The sequence below is a fragment of the Gekko japonicus genome, unplaced genomic scaffold (genome assembly GCF_001447785.1).
Source record: "Gekko japonicus isolate JY-2015 unplaced genomic scaffold, Gekko_japonicus_V1.1 scaffold405, whole genome shotgun sequence".
Taxonomy (NCBI): domain Eukaryota; kingdom Metazoa; phylum Chordata; class Lepidosauria; order Squamata; family Gekkonidae; genus Gekko; species Gekko japonicus.
In genome coordinates, this window is record NW_015175982.1 from 884,077 (window position 1) to 903,934 (window position 19,858).

A 19,858-nucleotide genomic window follows, 5' to 3' on the forward strand; every position below is an offset into this window, starting at 1 on the left:
CAAATGCTTCTTTCACCCTGTCTGGTCTTTGAAACACAGTAGCTAAGGTGGCTATCTGAAAAGTACAGGGCTGGCCCACCTTGCCCCTTATAACTCAAGCCTTCATGGACCATAATTGTGACATTCCTCAGAGTCCCCTGCCATGCCCCAAATGGAGAGGTGTTCTTTTCACTAGATGAAGGTACGCAGCAACCAATCAAGAGCTGAAACATGAGCAAAGAGAAAGGATGCAAACCAAAGAGCTGACAAGATTCAGAACATGAAAAAACCCCAAAAAGCTAGAATGAAGCCATTCTACCAAGTACTACCTGAAAAGATCAAGCCACCATAAACAAAAGAGAAAGCAAGAGCAGAACAAGTTGTGTGAAGAAACAGTGGTCAATGTGTCCTAATGAAATAAGCAATACTGTGTGCCCACGTCTCCTGGGAATACATCAGTTCCTTTGTTTAGCTACCAGGAAAAAAAATAAGAGCTCAAAAGGAAAACCAAGTTTGATTTTATTAAAATTTTACTTAAGAGATATGTTCAGTGAAATGTCACTACAAAACATTCTACCAGTTACCCGAAGAGCCATATCAAAATACAAGCTGTCTGTTAACGGTACACCGCAATTTCCAGTCCAATGCAGAACATTTGTATGAAAGGAAGCAGTCATCCCCAGCTAGAATCTGATTGAGCTGGTAAATATACATACAAGCCTTCCCAACGAACAGAATTCCCCATGCTATTTGTCTTTCTTCCAGATGGAATGCTGTAGGCATGGCAGTGTTACTATTTTAGGGAAGGTTTTTCTTAAGGCAATACCTATGTGAGAAACCAAATAATTCTGCATACTGGGGGAAGTCTGTGGGTTCCTACAGAGCTCAGGAAAGAAAGCAGCTGGGAAGAGAGCCAAGCTACACTTGGAGATAGGAGCATGAAGATATGTGCGCTGCCCGACGGGCTACAGGGAAGGGAGCGACCCTGCGAAGGCAGGAAGAGGACTTGAGGAGTTCACAAGTCTGTACAGGCTATGGGGTCGTGGTGGGGAGAGAAAAGGCTGTGGGCAAAAGTTATAACTTCGTCAGAGGAACAGAGCCTGGCAAAGCCCTCCGATTCTGTGTGCTAAGCTCTGGTTCTGGCCTCTGGAAGAAAGAGGGAAAGAAACTGGGCGAGGAATGCAAATCTTCTTCTTCTCATCTGAGGCTGAATAAAAGTACACCCTTGAGAGGCATATGCAGAGGTGGGAGCTTAATTTGCTCAAATTCTCATTTGTTCAGGAGATGCAGATGCTCCTGGCATGGTGCTGGTACTTTCAGCGGTAGATCTGTACCCCCCCCCCCCTGCAAGGCATAGCCAAGGATTACACATTCTTCCTGGAAGGCAGTTTCCTTTTGTCCTTAGCAGCGTTCCGTTTCCGCTTCTTGCTCAGGAAGTTCTCCAGCTTCCCACTCTTCTTGAGCTCCTTGTACTTCTCAGCTAGTTCCAATTTCTGCTTATCAGCTACACAGGCAAAACGGAAGGTGGTCAGTTCAAGTGATAACTGTTCATAATGGCACTAGCAATACCCAACCCTGACTCAAATTCTCTTCTTTGCTCTCAACACTTTCCCATAAAAATACAATATTTCAGTGGGTCCCCTAATACCCATGTCCTGCACTTATAAACAATTTTGAATGTAAAAATCAGTGGCATTAAGCCCCCCACCCCACCCCACCCCACCATCACCATCAAATTCCTTTCCATTATTCCCAAGTACAGGGCCCCCCAAACTTTTTGATCTTGTGGGCACCTCTTGGATTCTGACACAGGATGGCAGGTGCAACTACAAAATGGCTCCCACAGGAGCTGGAGCTGATCATAACATGGCTGCGGCAAGAGGCAGAACCCCACATAGAAGAGGCCCAAGTGAAGGAAGGAAGAGGGATATTAGACTGGAGGACTGGAGAGTAGCAAATGTTATACAGATTTTTAAAAGCAGGTAATCCTGGAAATTACAAGATGGTTAAACTAACATTTGTTCCAGGAAAATTAATAGAAAGTTATTAAAGACAGAATTAGTAATCACACAGAAGAATAATGCCTGCCTAGGGAAAATCAGCATGGCTTTTGCAAAGGGAAGTCAGAGTTTTATCTTATCAGCCTTTTAATGATGTGCTTCTGTTTTATGGACAAGCTGTTTATGCCTTGCTTTTGATGGCTTTTTTAAATACTGGGGCTTTGAAATAAATAAATAGGGTAAGTGACTGTAAATTGATGCATACTAGAACAAAAAAATCCTAACCAGATATATGCTGATGAGGTCTGAACTGGCCAAGACAAAAGGAATGAGATCCTGGAGTTGCAGTGTGGATAGCTAGAGGAAACCACTGACTCAGTGTGCAGTTCTGGTGAAAGAGGCAAACTCCATGGAGGAGTTTATGAAGATAGGGACTGAAAGTAAAACAGCCAATAACGTAACGCCCTTGTGTAGATCTATGGTGTGGCTTCCTTTGGAATATTGTTCTAGTTGCTGTGTTTCCGAAAAAGATATTGCAGACCTGGAAAAACTGCAGATGAGGGCAACTAAGATGATTAAGAGGGAAGGCTGAAGAGTCTGGGACTAAGGGGGTATAACATTATGCATGGGGCGAAGCAAGTGGATAAAGAGGACTTTTTCTCTTTCACCCATAATACTAGAACTTAGGGTCAGGTTAATGGCCAATAGCTTCAGGACAGACCAAAGGAAACAGTTTCTCATTCAATGAGAAATTAAATTGAGGAATTCACTCTTAGTGACTATAGAGACAGCCACTAGCATAGATGGCTTTAAAAGGCAGCTAGAAAGACTCATGGATGATAAGTCCATCAACAGCTATTAGCCATGAAGGCTAAAGGGAACCTCCATATTCAGAGGAAGTAAACCACTGAGTACCAGCGCTAGGAGATTACTTCAGGGAAGGATTTTGGCCTCTGTGTCCTATCTACTGGCTCTCCAGGGCAGCTGGTTGGCAACCCTGTGAAACAGGATGCTGGACTGGGCCACTGGTCTGATCCAGCAGGGCTCTTCTTACACTACATTCTTAGGAAACTTACATTTCTTTAGATAGAAGGGCTTCTTCCCTTGCTTGGCTAGCTCCCTCTGCTGTTTCTTCCAGGCAAGGTCCTTTTCTCGCTCCTTCCCACGTTTCTTGTGAGAGTCCTCCTGCTGTGTCTAAGCAGCAAAGAAGGGCAAGTCATCAACATTCTCATGCAAAACAAATGTAAGATTTCTCCTCTCCCCTATCTCATCAGCATCACTGGAGTTTTTCCGTTGAATGTTCATTCCAACTTTTGCTTGCCTCCCACATCTCAGAAGAAAACACAGGCTGACTGCAATTCACTGTGACACCCAACTCACCATACGTTTTAGGAGCTGTTGCAGTTTGTTTCGCTGTTCCATGTTCTGACATTTTTTCAGTTGCTTCTGAACTACCTGTAGAAGGAAGAGTTAGTAAAATGACTCTTCAGTCGGAGGAAAAGGTACTCAGATCAACTCACTCCTCTTGTAGGCATGATGTCGACTGAATAGGTGGTAGCAGTTGCAGCATTACCTCCTTTTCGTTCTTTCTCAGGTCATTCAAGAAAGTGTATGTCTTTTCAAACACTTCAGGGTTGTACTCCCCAGAGAGGTCATCAAAGCGCGGGTCTCGTGACACCTATGGAGAATGAACGAGGAGTAAACATCTAAATCTGAGCGATGCTAAAATGTGATTCCCTGCTGCCTACTAAGTTGTCAGCCTTCTCACATCATAAATTTATTTATTTTATTTAATTTTTGCATTTTTACCACGCCCTCCCCGCGAACGGGTTTAGGGCAGCTTACACAGGGGGACAGGCCTAGAGATGTGAAGGCCCGGAAAAAAACCGGAAAAATTCAGAAAAAAAACGTTCCCCCCCCCCATTTTTTTCCTGAAGCTTTTTTGTTTTTTCCCGAAAAATTGAAAAAAGCAAAGCAAAGAAAAGAAATTGATTATGGAATGTTTTATTTTAACATGATGAATAAAATATTTTAAGACAAGGTGTTCAAATATTTTTCAAATCATTATATATATATATATATAGTATCAGATTGATCTAATTTCTCTGCACTGCGGACAAGCAAGTCCTAGGTTACAAACTGAACTCTCCAATGCAAGAACAAGATGCATTTCTTCCTTTAGGAGGTGCTATTGTCAGAAGAAAAAAAAAGTTTCAGTTTTGTTTTTGCATGTGGGTGGGTAGTCTGTTTGTAATAATTGTTTGGATACACTATATTTTTAATATGCTAGTTGTGATAATTTCATGCCAAGTAAAAATGTCCATGGTCATATTTTATGTTCCTAAAGTAACAGAATGACTTTCAGTCTAGAAAAGACAAAAGGAATGCTAATGTAGCATTTTTTTCAATTTTTCCGAAAATTTCCGTTTCCCCCCTAAAAAAACCAGAAAAAACCCAGGGTTTTTTTCCAAGTTTCAAAATTTCCGGAAATTCTACATCTCTTGACAGGTCCATACATAAAAACAGTATAAAACAGTAAAAACTATTAAATCACAACAAAAACAAATAAAGTGCTCTGTGATATCCCCCCCCAGCAGGTTTCAGTGTCTTACTCCCTTAAATACTATAATCCTATCTTTCCTCCCTGTTTGCTTCTTATTTATGTTCAGAGACACAAAGCTACTACCTTCTTTTTAACAGGCACCACTTGCCGCAGAAAGGGGACTGGCTTCTTGGCTGATAGTTCCAATGGCCTGAAGGTCAAAGAAAGCACACTTGGTTAAGGAGAAAGCCAGAGACATCTTCTGCCCCAGGCAGCTTGTCTTAGAACAAGCTCTCCAAATGCAATATTAAAAGAATGCTACAACCAGAAGTTCATCCACACTGTGGGCTATTAAAAGAAATCAAAAGACTCTAAAAGCTGTTTGGAGGGCAACTGAAAAGTGTTTGAGAAGTACATGATATTTACTTATTAACTTAAAATGTACACTAATCCAGTATTAGAATCCATCTTTTGAATTCTGGAACAAGAGCGTATTCAGTATTATGCTTCCTTACATTTAATGCTACTTATGTAAAGGCTGACACAAAGTTGCAGAATTTTCAGCCCTTAATTGCTTGCCTTTCAACTAATAATTTAATTAATCACTATATTCGAACAAAGACTCAATAAAGGAAGCCATGGCTCTCAATTTGCATGACCTGAGCAAGGCAGGATGTTTTGGAGGTCATTAATTCAGAGGGTCGCCAAAACTCAGAAATAACTTGATTACACATAACACACATTTTTAAACGTGCACTTATTATCAGAACCGGAGTACAGATGCTTTTTGAGAGACTGAATAAAATGTGAGGCACATTTCAATACAGAGAAGCTTGCATTCAGTGATGGGAATAAATGTCATCTTTAATATTTTCTTTTTCATCACTTTTTTTTTGCCATCAAGTTGCGACAGACTTGTGGTGACCCTGTAGGTTTTCAAGGCAAGAGACATTCAGAAGTGGTTTGCCATTGCCTGCCTCCGTGTCACAACCCTAGTATTTCTTGGAGGTCTCCCATCCAAATACTAACCAGGGCTGACCCTGCTTAGCTTCTGAGATCTGACAAGCTCAGGCTAGTGTGGCCATGCCTACTATTACATCAACACACCATGACCAATGTAGCCACAAAGAATAAATAATTATGCCTTTAATTCTCAGTCTTACCGATGAAAATTGCCACCATCACTTAATCAACTAAAACTTTAGTTGACTGTTCTACTGATTAAAGCCTGCAGCCCAGTGACAGAAGTTAGATGGGGCTAGAAGCTTTGGTCCTTTTATCCTGAACAGCCCTATATTTCTAAAGCAAAAAGTCCCATTTTCAAACTGCCTGTTTGCTGATTTGTGAGAGTGTTTAATTTACTTTATGGATTAATGTCTGTCACTCAACAGCAGAAGTCTCAAATCCCATTCCCCTTCTTGATAGAAAAGTTATGCTAATTCAATTTTGAGAGTCCTGTAAGTTCTCAAGAGAAATTTCTTCCTTCCTGTCAGACAACTCTGTGGGCGTGTAAAGTGTTCTTGTATTTTTCCATAATCTAACTAATTACTCTACACTTAAGAATGCTTATTTCAATGTTGCTGTAGAAAAACCACATGGTTTTTTGAAACTATTTGCCTACAAAAATAAACGGCAGTCTTGTCATACTTAGGTTGTGGTCACACGGGCAAGATAACATGCGGGGGAAGCGAGGCGATTTACCCCAGAGGAAATTGACCCACAGTTGCGTGATCACACAGTTCTTTGAAGCTGCGGGCATAGCCTGCCACTGCGTAATCAGACGCGATCACAGGTGAGTCGGTTTGGGGTTTTTTGGCTGTTTGTTGTCTATTCGCTTAAACGGAGAATCAATGAATCGCATCTCCACACTGAGGGCTTCCTACAGCAGTATGCAATGATGCGCACATTGAGAAGGGGAAAAACAACGGCATGGAGTTGGGATGGCCTGATCAGACCATCCTGACGCCATGAGAGCACGCTGGAGCAATCACACAGGGGAAAGTCCGTCTGTGCCCTGTAGCAACCCGTTTGCTACTGGACTTTCCCCAGTGTCTTTTTACTCCACTTCTTCAGCGGAGCAAAATGGGTTGCCGATGGGTGCGGGACGCTGGGCAGATGTTTGCGTCTGATCGCACCCCTTAAGTCCGCCTGACATTCATGCCTATGGCACGGCTAATTGTGCATGTGATTGCACCCTCTGAAGACTAACAAGTTTTTACTCTAGCACAAGCTTTCAAGGATTAGACTGGCAAAGTGGACTCTAGTCCATGAAAGTTTAGCCATTTAAGTGCAACAAATTAAGCTGGGTACACCCTCTGGATTCATTTCACTTCTGTGATTGGCAAGTTCTCAGACCACTCCCTTGCTGGATAAACACCATCACCCCCCACCACCAACCCTGACTAGTTAAACTTTCAAAGCCAAGGGGAGGGCTCACACACTCAAAAACTGAGAGTTCTTTCCAGCTGGAACATGGTTATGATCAAGTTGCCTTCCTGTTTCTTTGTTTTGGGACTAACATATGCTTAGGAGCAATGCAATCAAAAACCTACCCCTTCCACAAGAAAACCTCCAGAAATGGCTTGAAATAATTTTTTTAAAGAGAGACATCCTACCTGAGCAGGACATCTGGAGCAGCGATACCCCTTAGTGGCTCAGGAGCCACATGCAGCTCTCTGATATGACATTTGGGGATCTTCTGAGCATTTCCCCAATATGGCAGCCACCACATATGTTAAGTCGGTTACTTAACAAAGAGTCAGAGAGTGATTTCAGCACAAGATCAGCTTTATTCAGCAACTCGTAACTCAACTCCAAACAAATCAACATGAATAGCCAGAACAGCTTTAACATTGAAGATGTTCCACTTTTAAACTCTCCCGGCTAATGTAGCCACGCCCTACTATGCAATTTCAACCTATGAGGTTGCAGGGATAAAGTCCAATCACAATAGTTCCCGCTCTAGGAACTGGCTGTTGGTGATTGGTCAGCTCTTCCTGGGCTACCAATTACAATTGAAGGATTAGGATCCTAGCCCAGGATGAAAGCTTCACATGGTGATTCAATGAGTTCACATACATACCTTGTCAGATTTAATACACCACAACATATCAGGAAAGTGGAGAAGGCTATTGCTTAGTGGAACCTGCAGCTGGCAGGTAATTCCCACCTTGAAACAGCTGCCACTGGAAAATGGATGGGGTGTGAGCATCTCTGAGCCACAGGCCTTGTGTCAGAGATGGACGAAAAGAGCCTGTCCTCTCCAGCAATACCCCAGTCTTTTCTGCACCCTTTGTGCTCTCACCTCAGCTCCCAGATAGATTTGAACATAGAGAAACAATCATTTTTTAACATCACACCCAACAAAGAGTTTTGGAGAACCTTAAAGCTTGAATGCTGTTTTGTGTCATAAGTCTGACTTGCAAGGCCTTCCCTTGCTCCAGATACACAAGGGCTGGCTAAAGTCCAGCAGTGGTGGGGAGAAACTACCCTATCTGTTCCTATGTCATCTGAGAACAAAAAGGTTATAGCTATATATTTAATTTTAATAGTTATTGTATGTGTGTGTCTGGGATGATGCATAGGGTGTATAGAAAGTATGTGGTTCTTTTGGTTGATAGGAACTAGGAACTTTGGGTCCCCCTTTGGGGAGAAGGTGAGATAGAAACTAACTACATAAATAAATAAATAAATATTATATTTGATTTACACATATGAGATTCACAGATTGGGGCAGAGATTGGCCTCTAAGGACCATAGTTTGAAAGTCCAAAAGGAGGCAGAAAATGAGCATGGGTGTCCTTCGAGATTAATTCCCACCTGCCCCACAGTAATTTCAACTACAGTCCCCCTGGCAGCTTAAAAGATCCTTGGGAGCAACACTGGTCTCACAGGACATGCCAGCGAAGTCCCTCTCTTTCCAGTTGCCTTCTGACCCTTTACATCCCTGCCTGAAAAGAAGCAGCAGACTATCTGCTTCCTTCCATGTAACTCCCAGCTGAGGGCTGATGCCTGTATGACCGATTTTGATTCCCAAGGACAGGGAATTACTACCTTTAGTAGACACTCTCTCCTACTTGCCCACCCTTTCCCCCCATGGTTTCCATCACTAACTTCTTTGTTTACATACATTCCAGAGGAGAAGCCATGTTTGTATGTGGCAGCCAAAACAACAACACATCTCGCAGCACCCTCAATTTATTTGTGGTATAAGTTTTTGTGAGCCAGAGCTCTCCACTAGAATGTGTAAGGAATTTTAACATGTAAATATGGGAACTCAATAAAACATTGTAATTCTATTGGCAGAAGAGTCTAATAGACTGTACTGAGATGTCTGCAATTTGTATGGCACTTTAATTTATATAATCAGTGTGTATAATAGAACAGAGTAATAAAGGAAAAAAAACCTTCTAGGCTGTGCATATCTGATTAAGTGTTCTTAACATTCTGTTCCCTTTCCACCTGCATGTATTATTTTTTAAGAGAGCTTTTCCTGTCAAAATTACAGGGCAAAGACTAATTCATTAAGCAAGCACTACTCCAAATAACGGTAAGAGACCAGAGTTTCAAACAAAAACGTCCTCCTGAACATCAAATGCAAAATTTATTATTTTAATACCTCTAAATCCAGCAATAAACTTTATTACTTTTATTAATAAACTTTACATAATACTGCTTCTCAGCCCAATATAAAATATATCCCTTATAATGCAGCTATATACTTTATATTAAGTTACAGAATTCCAAATTAAAGTTCTTTGGATTTTGATCCAGCTGTCTTTTTCAACAGCCTTTTCCCGAGTTCAGCAACTTTTATTTTTATATCAATTTATTGACAGCTGGGGATTATTTCCTTTGATGGGTTTCTGTGTACTGCCCTGAACCCCCGAAGGCTAATCCAACTGAGATCCTTGATCTCTTCCCTGTATGAACTGTAATTCTTTTATTTCAAGCCCCAAGGCCCGGTAAATTTGGTTTCTACATATTTTGAAGGTGGAAAAAAGTTTAGATTGATAGAATGACACCTGTGTCATTATCTCAGGAGGACGCAACCCATCCTGAACTAGTTTGGGATGTTTGACGTACCTGAAATATCGCGGACTGCTTTTTTGCCATTGTTTCTTGGTCCCATGACTACAGCATATTAGAGAGAGGTTCTGGCAGCCATCATCCAGGCATTTGAGAACTCTAGGCTGGACTACTGCAATCTGATATATGACGGGCTGCCACAAAGAGTGTTCAGAATTTGCTGGGGGTGCAAAGTGCAGCAGCCCGTTTCTTAATGGGGAGACGCTTCCAGGGCCAACAGAAAGTGCTGGGGAGTTGACTTTAAAACCCCCCCCCCCAAATAGCCTGGTTCCAGACAACCTGAGATAGCGACTCTGCTCATGTGAACTTGCCCCCAAGTGCCATTTGAGAGAAGCTTCGAGTAGGGCACAAAGGCTAGGCCTTTTTCAGTGATTGCGCCTCTTTTACAGAAAGCCTTCTATAAAGCTGCTCGGATTACTAGAATTTAGGAGGAGAGGCTCTCCCTCTTTAGGAAAGCTTTTAATGTAACAGTTAAGGTCATTTTAGCCACTAATTCATTTTAGTGTCATTTGTATTTCAAAGCTGAAAGCCTGTAACAATGGTCTAATGCGGTTCACCACACTAGGTTTTATCTTTAAAAAGCATACTAACAAATATTAAGAAACATAAGTATTGTACCATTTTTACCTGAATACTTCACCCCAACCGCTTTGTGCTTTTTAAATTTTATTTGCCATGAGCAAGTCCCATAGAATGGCAGGATATTAATGAACGATGTAAGTAAATACTATAGTTAACCAGAGCAAAGCAAGAGTTCAGACAAGGTCTACAATTTTGCATTATTACTTGTTAACCTCTCTCCTCTGTCAGAATTACTGCTGGCTTATTATCACCTTTCAAAGAATGTTTGAGCCACCCCAGCCAATTAAACTAGGAATTCTAAAGACAGATAACTGAGAGAACTCCTGGGAAGCTTGAAAAGTTCTGTCCAAGAGGTTAGTTAGTGCAGCAAAGTTATCGTGCCACCCACTTTGCCTTTTGCATCCTCTTGGACCAACGTGGTATCACCAATATGCTAACATGAGCATTTAATGAAATGCTGAATAAATCCTTTGGCAGCCTTAAAAATACGATAGCTATACTTTATTCAGCTGTGACATTAACAAAAGTCATACTCCTTTTGTAAGAGCGGCAGCTTTTATACAGTAGCCCCCAGATACAGTAGAAAAAGAAAGGCATGCAGCTAGTCCCGGGAAAGAGAGCTCTCTAAAAACCTGCCTCCCTAGGGGATATATCAAGTCCCAGTCTTAAACTTGGAAACAGATTAAATATAAGATGGCCAAAAAATGAAAGTGAGCTCAGCTTTCCCTCTAACAGCCAGTGAAGTGCTGCATGGGAATTATGTTAGTTATGAAGTTATATTGGTTAGCTGTATATATGGTTCCTGCAAACAGAGTTTAATGACAGGAATGCTAGCTCCTGCTCCAGAGAAAGGATCTTTTGCTTCAGCAGCAAAACACTACTGCCATGGTCCATTTCACACACACACCCTCCCCAAGTGGCTTTGAAGCAGAACTAGACTGTGCTGCTTTCTACAGCAGGCAGGCAGAAGAGGGCAAAGAATGAACCACAGCAGTACAGTGGCTGCAGCGATGCTTCCCCATCCCCTGTGGGATTTCTCTAGCTGATTAGGCTCCTGCAGTTCATTGGCTACTGCTTCCTTTTCATTTTCACTACACACTGGCTTCTGATCAGCATGCAGGACATTTTAGAAATCCTGCTCAGTTCATTTTTTTAAAAAAGTCACGGTACTGGGTTGCTTCTGAATTCAATTTCATTCTATAATGCACCAGTGAGCAGAGCAGAATTTTTGGAGTGTTCCCTTTAAAAAAAAAAATATAGATACATCTGATTTGATTCTGGCTACACTGGGGCTTTTGTACAAAGCATCTCTCAAAAGGCCTTGGAGAGTTAAAAATAGAAATAAATAAACCATAATAGGGAAGACATTTTGAAAAGCTTTTGGCATTGTCTGGAGAGCCCAGCAAGAGCCTCGGGTAGAAGGTGAAAGAACAGCACTAGGTACTAATGGGGGAGGGGGAGGGACAAAAAGATGTTTTCAGCTGGAAGTTGGAAACAGATGAGGGAGAGCAGATGAAGTAAAGAGCAGATGTCTGCTGCAATTACCTTGGATCAGACACTTATGTGGACTGAAACCTGGCTTCAGGACCAGGAGCAAAGGGGTAATGGCGCACAATAAATGTGTAGAGCTGCAAGGAGCTGACTGGTGAAGGAGCAATACCATGATCTGTTGTTGTTCCTGTCCTCTTTAATGTCCAAATTACTCATCACATCAGTGACATTACAGAACACGCTGAAACTGAGGAACTGCAAACATAAGCAAGAGCCAAGTAGCCTTGTAAAGGGATCTCACAGAATCTCAGAATAAAGGGAAGGAATCATTAAGAGCCAGATCACATTTGGGGGGGAAAATGCAGTAAGGGTACAGTAGGAGCTTAAGCAGGACAAGATGTAAGGTAGACCCTTAGACTGTTATTTCTTCAGAAAAGCATGGCCTACCAAGAAAGATATCTACACCTGTGGAAAGAAGCACCCAGAAAAGAACCTTTTTAAAATCCACCCCTCCTGAAAGCGTGTTGCTCTACTTTCTAATCTCTCCAGGCAAATTAGACGCCTCTAAGCCCTTTACCAAGCGGAACAGGGATTTGAGAATCCTTCACTGGAACCCAGGAGAGCAGTTATCTGCTCTGTCCTCTGGAGAGCAAAGGGAACCACATTCACCTGTGTTTATTTGAAGACTGCCTCTTCTTTGGTTTTGTGGTATTTTTTGCTGTCTTCTCAATAGCCATCCGCTGATAAGCCTTGGTCCCAACCTTGTTTCTTAACTTCAGCAGTTCCTCAAAAGACATTGAAGAGAATTCTTGGGGGATAAAAAAAAGACACAGAAGTTCCTCACAAATATCAGTCTTGTGTTAATCAAAACCCTCCTTTTTCCTCTCTATTTGCACAACAGAAAGATGGCAACATCTATTTCAGCCATATGGGAGAGGGCACCACACAAAAGCTGCTTCCTGAATGTGCAGGACAGAGCAAAGGGGATCCTTATGTGCTTGGACGGTGTGGTGTGGTGTGGTGTAGTGGTTAAGAGCGGCAGATTCTAATCTGGAGAACTGGGTTTGATTCCCCACTCCTCCACATGAAGCCAGCTAGGTGACCTTGGGTCAGTCACAGTTCTCTCAGAGCTCTCTCAGCCCCACCTACCTCACAGGGTGTCTGTTGTAGGGAGAGGAAGGGAAGGAGATTGTAAGCTGCTTTGAGACTCCTTTGGGTAGTGAAAAGTGGGATATAAAAACCAACTCTTCTTCTTCTGGTCTGGAAAGCTAGGCTCTTGTGGTCAAGGTTTTTTCTGGGGGAAAGGTATCTTCCCACTCCTAAGAAACTTCTCAAAACACAGACTATAAACTACAGTGCTACGTGGTACTATAGGCAGCTATCTAACTGCACTTCAGAGACAACCTCTTTTATTTATTTGGTGTATATTTAGAACAATGAGATAGGGACACTACCATTAGAAGATTCGTGCCTTGGGGATCAGTTATTCAATGCCCAATGAGTCAAAAACAAATGGCAAGATTATGTCTGTCTCCTGGATCCAAATTTTGAAATCTGGATTTTCCCCAGGAAACAAGAAGGACCATCTAGGGATATATCTACTTCATGAATTAACAAAAAATAATAATAATCTGTAGCCAGGCAATTAAAAATCTGCATTAAGACAAATTGAATTCAACAACCTGCACCACCCACACCATTTGAATGCATGACACTGCCTTATACTCTGTCCAATCATTGGTCCACCTTGCCCAGCACTGTCTATTTTGACTGGCAGTAGCTGTCCAGGGTTTCAGCCAGGCATCTTTCCCAGCCCAGCTTTTAGAGATCCTGTAACTGAAGATGCCAAGGGTTGACTCCGGGACCTCTACACTCAAGGCCAGTGCTGTATCTCCAAGAAACGGCCCCTCTCCATATCCACACCTTCACAACCATAAGGGCTAGAAACCCACCTTTCTTTTTTTTGAAATAAAGGCTAAGATGCTGAAAAAACTGAATTCTTAGCTCAGTACTGCATTCTGTGCTTTTTTCCTGTACACTTGCAGAAGCACACATCCTTGGTCACAGCCTTAACCTGTAACATGACACAGCATTTAAATGAACGTACACCTCCACAAAAGGTCCATGCTGTGAATAGCTTGCAATTCAAATTTCAACCTATAGAGAAGTCATGTGTAGCAAGAGATGGCTGAATAGACATGCATTTGTACATCCTTTGTTTGGCTTCTCTAGGAAGTGAGGATGTTGGGTGGTTAAGCCAAAGGTGGGTTTTGAGGTTCACGAACAAAAGTATGTTTTACACTCCTCATGAAAGCATGTACTCTTTTGTAGCATCCTTTATTCTGGGAGGAGGTTTGACTATAAACTACTCTTAATGATTGAGCTACTGTTCTGATAACATGTTAAGCTGACAGTATCAGTTCTTATCTTTTCCCGTTTTATTTGACTTCTCATATCCAGACAGTTCTTTTTGTCTTCTTTGTTCAAACATTTAGAGTACTAGACTGACATCAGTTCTCGTCAGGCATGCCAACTATATAATAGCTCTTCTAATCCTTTGTGATGGTAAACGTCTGGAACTAACACAGTTTTTCCAGATGTGCTCTGGATAGGCCAGAGAAAAGTGTTACCTCCTGTCCTCTGATGTAAAGTCTATACAGATGCAGGGCAAACAATGCATTCAGCTTCAGACATCAACACAGGATGTGTCACCTTGGATCAGAGCAGTGGCCCATCAAGTCTGCTATCCTACCTTCAGCGAGGACTAGTGCCTGCCGTTTCAAAAATCGGAGAGGGCTTTAACAATATTGGCTAATAGAATATAAAGCCCTTCTGGATATTGTACCCAGTTTTCAGAATAAAACATAAGACAGAAAAAAGATGCTCAAAGCTTCATTTCTGAATAACAACAGATCCATCCTTTTTAGACAGCTAGCTACATTAAATTCTACAGATCAGCTACATGCTCAATATCATTGGTCTAAATTAGCAACCAACCTCACTGTGATATCCCCTTGGTTTCTGCCCCCCCCCAATCTCTTTCAGTTTTCATAAACATCAGTTATAGAGACTACAGTGGAAACTTGTATCAAAATAAAAGTGTGTAGTTTAAAAGGCATTATTAAGGTTGTTTCAAATACAAAAGGCCTACAAATCGCTTTGCTCCAGGCAGAGGATGACTTCAATAATCAAACAAGAAATGACAACTATACTGAAGTTCACAGTTGCTAAGCAGGAGAATGACAGCTAATGAAAGAAAAGGTGCATTCAGAGTGGTAGTTCTGTTCTTTTGATGTAAAACTACCCATAAATTAATCACATTTTTATCCCACCCCTTTCACTAAGGACCTCTGGGTGGTCTATGTCTTTGCTCCCCATTTTATCCTTAGAACTCCACCTGTAGGCAGGTTAGGGTGAAAGAAAGTGACTGGTCCAAGGTCAACCAGTGAGCTTCTTGGCTGAGTGGTGATTTGAATACAGCTCTCCCCAGGCCTAGCCCTAACTTAGTGGTTCTTAAGTGTTCCACAGTGCAATCCACTTGCAAACTTTCAGTAGTCTTTGAGATCCACTTGATCTCCAAGAGATAATCCTAATCCTATAGCCATTAACCTCAGCTCCTTGGAGGAAAGGTGGGGATCAAATGTAATAAATATGATTATTACCTTAGTGTGGTACACTGGTCAGAATGTCAAGACTAAGACTGGGGAAACCAGAACTGTTGTGAGAATAAAATTGTCATAAAATATGATCGCATAGATGAGATGATTTCCAGGTTTGAGTTAATCTTTGAAAAACTGATGTAGCAATTTTTGCATGACAATATGTAGAGCCATGCTCTAACGTAGGGAGTTTATACAGGTTTTCAGTGTAGTACCCACAGGCATTTGACTGCTGTAGAGATTGAGAAATAGTTATTTGTATATAAATAGTGTATCAATTTTAGTTCGAACTGAACAGAGTTGGACATATTTTGATGCTAACATCATTAACTTTACTCCAAAATATTCAGAGGGCTGGGCATTCTCACTAAAAGCTGAAGAAGGCGCCCCACTGTGCATTGTCTCTGGCATTTTCCATCTTCTGATTTGAAACTACTTCCAACTGGTGATAAAAGTGGTAAGACTTATATGTGTTGTTTTCAAGTAGGTTCATTTAATGTTGGTGCCTACCTTGATGTGGCACATAATCTCCTTTACCATTACTACCTAAGAAAAAATTAACTGAATTGATTCATCAGATAACGCTCTTGAAGGATTGTGGTGGTGGGGGTTGTTTTGTTTTTTTGCAGTAACTACACTGGTTAACTCACTACACTGGTTAACTCACTATTCTCTATCAGTATCTGTGCAGTTATGACTTAGCCGTGTAATTTCTGTGAGCATTAATACTCTAGGAGTCTGTTATGAACACTGAATCTGCAATGCTACTCTACCTATTTACCTTCTATCTGTTTTTATACTGTTATTACCTGCCTCAGGCCCTGAGATGCGCAGAAGAAAGGTGGCATATAAATAAACTCACAAGCCAGGCAGCTCTGGGCACCTCATTGCTTTGGAAACTGACTTTATCCCAATAGTGACTCTATCCTCAGTCCCTATGGTACCAGCACACTAATTTATCTTCAGGGAGCCTTAAGGACATTACGGTCCATTGATAATGTCCCAGAGAATACCATTTTTGCTACTACGGATACAGCAACTCACAGCACAAACACCCCTGATGGTACCACAATATACCTGGCGACCAAGTTTTTCTACTTTGTACTCTCCCACAACTACTTTAGATAGTTCATATCTTCAAGACAACTGTATTAGCAGGAAAATGCACAAAGCCTCACAATATGTGGGGTTAAGGAATATAACAGCTTATTTAAGCTTGATTTAGATGGCATTTCCTCAGCTAACCAAAATCCTCACTTCTATTTGAGGCACTGTAATGACATCATCATAATTAATAACCACGGAAAAGAGATCCTGGACAAATTCCACATCTACCCGGACCTGTATGTCCAAAAAGCAGATTCATTTTCTAGACATCATTGCCTCTTGTGCAAAAGATATACAAATACCTCCCAATAGTGTAACTGCACTGATCAGTACACATACCTATGTTTTCAGCTAAAGCCCAGAACAAAGTACAAGATCCATTACTACAACCAAGCTCTCCCATACAACCACATTTGTTCCAATGCCTAAGACGGGGACTTGTACCTGAAAAATCTCACATTCTTAAAACTGAAATACCCCCCCAGTGAAGACATGGATTGACCACGCCTGGCCATTGCCCAGGAGTTACCTGCCACAGGGCAAGTCCAGAAGAGAAAGTGGCAGCATACTGAGTGTTGTCACTTACATCTCCCAGCTGAAATCACTCCAGCGTAATGCTCTCTAATCCATCCTGGACAACAATACTTCTCTCACAAGCCTTGCGTGGTAGGCCTTTTCTCACTTTCAGATAGCACCTGTTAGATCAGACAGTTAAACACAAGCAACAGCAGACCATCTCTCTCTCTCTCTCTCTCTCTCTCTCTCTCTCTCTCTCTCTCTCTCACACACACACACACACACACACACACACACACACACACACACACACACACAAGATCCGCAGCAAACTCAGATACCATCTGTGTCCTCATATCCTCTCAGGCAGTACATAAGCCATCCTATCGGGGCACACTGGAAGATGAACAGATTAAGGGGATACATGTGGTCCTCCACCTTTATTTAAGGGAAATAAATCAGCCCCTGTGTGGAAGAATAGAGAGCCATAAATCTGGCATAAAAAACAGAAATGTTCCGAAACCATTGAGAAAATATATTACTCTTCCCAAGATCCTCAAAGCAACTATATGGGCCGAGGACAGACTGGTAGTTTGAAGCGCAGGGGAGTTGTGGCAAAAAGATCCGGCACAAACTGTTCCGGATTTTCCCAGTCACACTGCACTGACTGATGCAAGAGTATACCGGGGAGGAGGCGCAAGGGAGCGTTTGCACTGTTGGCCCGCCCCTGGCAGAAGCGCGGCTGTAAGGCGCGGCTTTCTTTTTGGTAATCTGGAGATACGCGCATATGCGCTTAAGTGCATAAGAAATTTCGGATTTCGGCGTTCACACTTTGTTGGTGTGGGATGAATGCGGGATGACCGTGCTCTCCAGGGTTTGCTACCACTTTCACCAGGTACTTATTGAACTCGGGAGGCAAGCGCTACAAGACAGGCTGAGTACAGCTGGGGAACGCCTGACAGATGTGCCTGTGTGAACGGCCCCTTTAATTCGTTTGTGAAACGTTTCTGGCACATGCCTATCTCAGGGCAAACTGCCAGTCTGAACTCGGCTACGGTGACCTCAAAGCAACAATACTTCAACAAAAAAACCCAAGTGAAAATACTGAACTAGGATTCATCACCAAATTTGATTCAGTTAAATTTAGGCTTAATCAGGACTGTGGGTTCTTCTCTTCTTTAGCATTCAGTTAGCCTAATGCAGCATAGCAAGGTAGCATACCCACCAATAAGAACTGTTGTAAATGGGTCACTCTGATGGAAAAAGAGGTCTGCACAGATCAATTTTTAACCCAGCCTTCTTCTAAGAGATTCAGGGTGGTATACATGTCCTGTCCTCACAATAACCTTGTGAGACAGCTACTGGCTCAGGCTCACCAAGTGGGCATCATAGCAAAGATGGATTTGAACCCGTGTGGTAGCTGCACTCTTCACAAGGGCCCCGGTCACACGGAAGATTTTGGCCCGGGAGAGGGACGGATTGGGGGCGCAGCAAACGGGCGCGATCTCACCGCAACATCTGGGAAGCGGCATGCACCCGTCCCCAATCCGTCCGTAAACCCGGAAAAGCCGCTGCAAAAAAGAACCTCCTACAGAGGAGGACTTACCTGAAGCACTGCAGCAAGCGTAGCCGTGGGATCGCCGCCGCACCCGTCGTCCGGAGCAATCCAGGCTCCCGGCCGAACTGCGGACGCGCACACATGCGCAGTTCGACAGCCTCGCTTTCCCTTCAGTAGCTTTCCCCCCGGCATCTGATTGTGCCGGGGAGGAACTGCGCGACAGCTCAGGGGATCTATGTGATCCCGCCGCCGCATGTTTCTTTTGGTGTGGCTTTAAAAAGCCGCACCTTGGCCGTACCCTTGGCCCTCCCCCCCCCCCCCCCCGGTGTGGCAGGGGCCAAGGTTTCCCAACAGTCCCATATCAAGGATATGATCTACTACAGCTCAGGCATTTTCTGTTGCTGTCCTCCCTCTATGGAAAAGCCTCCTGGAAGGGGTGAGGCAGGCACCTAACACAGCTAACTTCCAGTGAGATTGATTCAGATGGGTAGCCGCGTTGGTCTGAAGCAACAGAATTAAGTTTCAATCCAGTAGCACCTTTAAGACCAACAAAGCTTAATTCTGGGTATAAGCTTTTGTGTGCATGCACATGAAAGCTTATACCCAGAATTAAATGTTGTTGGTCTTAAAGGTGCCACTGGACTCACACTTTGTCCAGGGAAATCATAGAACAGAACAATTTAAAAGAGCTTATAGGTCAGCTTGAAGGTTTGTACATGTAGGCTCTGACTTATGTTTAAGCATCTCTCCCTTATATATAAAGCCATAGTGGGCTCCAATGTTCCAAAATGCACACCTTTAGTGTTTGGCTGCAAGAACTGTCAGTCAGAAGACCCTGGCTGCTTTGTGCAGTCCCGCCCAGCGTTTCAAGGTCTTTTGCATATGGAAGCTGATTGGACTTCACTCCATTCCACACCTCAAACTCCCCCCCCCCCACAAGGCAGTTGCACTCACAACACATCACTTCCCCTTCAAAAGAAACAAACCCAATAACACAATCATGCCACATCACAAAGACGACAGATCACACCACAAGCAGAATACCACAAGGCAAAAAAAGATAGGAAAAGGTGCCAGCAGTCCCCCCATTACTGCCACAGAGAGCGATTCATAGGATGGTGTGCAGGTCCCAGGTTCATGTTTTAAAAGCTGCCTGGGGGATTATGGACCACTCACACACTTTTAGTTGTGTGGGTAGTTGTGTGGATCATACGGGGGAGAGGATACTGATGTCAGCTGCTTTGGTTGCCACTGCAGGGAAAGACTGCCCTTTCCCTAGGCAGAGGCTGGGGGGGGTGTAAACTTGAAGACAGACAGGTAGATAAAGGTAGGCTGA

The 19,858-nt window shown here is 42.8% G+C and overlaps 1 protein-coding gene across 1 annotated transcript in view; it reads right to left on the reverse strand.

Annotated features, from left to right (window-relative positions):
* Positions 1-568: 568 nt before the first annotated feature.
* Positions 569-19,858, reverse strand: part of RRP36 (ribosomal RNA processing 36) — a 35,060-nt gene continuing 15,770 nt past the window's right edge. The window contains exons 3-8 of the mRNA XM_015426253.1: positions 12,352-12,490; positions 4,666-4,732; positions 3,553-3,657; positions 3,360-3,434; positions 3,056-3,173; positions 569-1,483 (exon numbers count right to left, since the gene is read on the reverse strand). Coding sequence (XP_015281739.1) covers positions 1,344-1,483; positions 3,056-3,173; positions 3,360-3,434; positions 3,553-3,657; positions 4,666-4,732; positions 12,352-12,490 — 644 coding nt within the window. The 3' untranslated portion in view covers positions 569-1,343. The remainder of the gene's footprint in view (positions 1,484-3,055; positions 3,174-3,359; positions 3,435-3,552; positions 3,658-4,665; positions 4,733-12,351; positions 12,491-19,858) is intronic.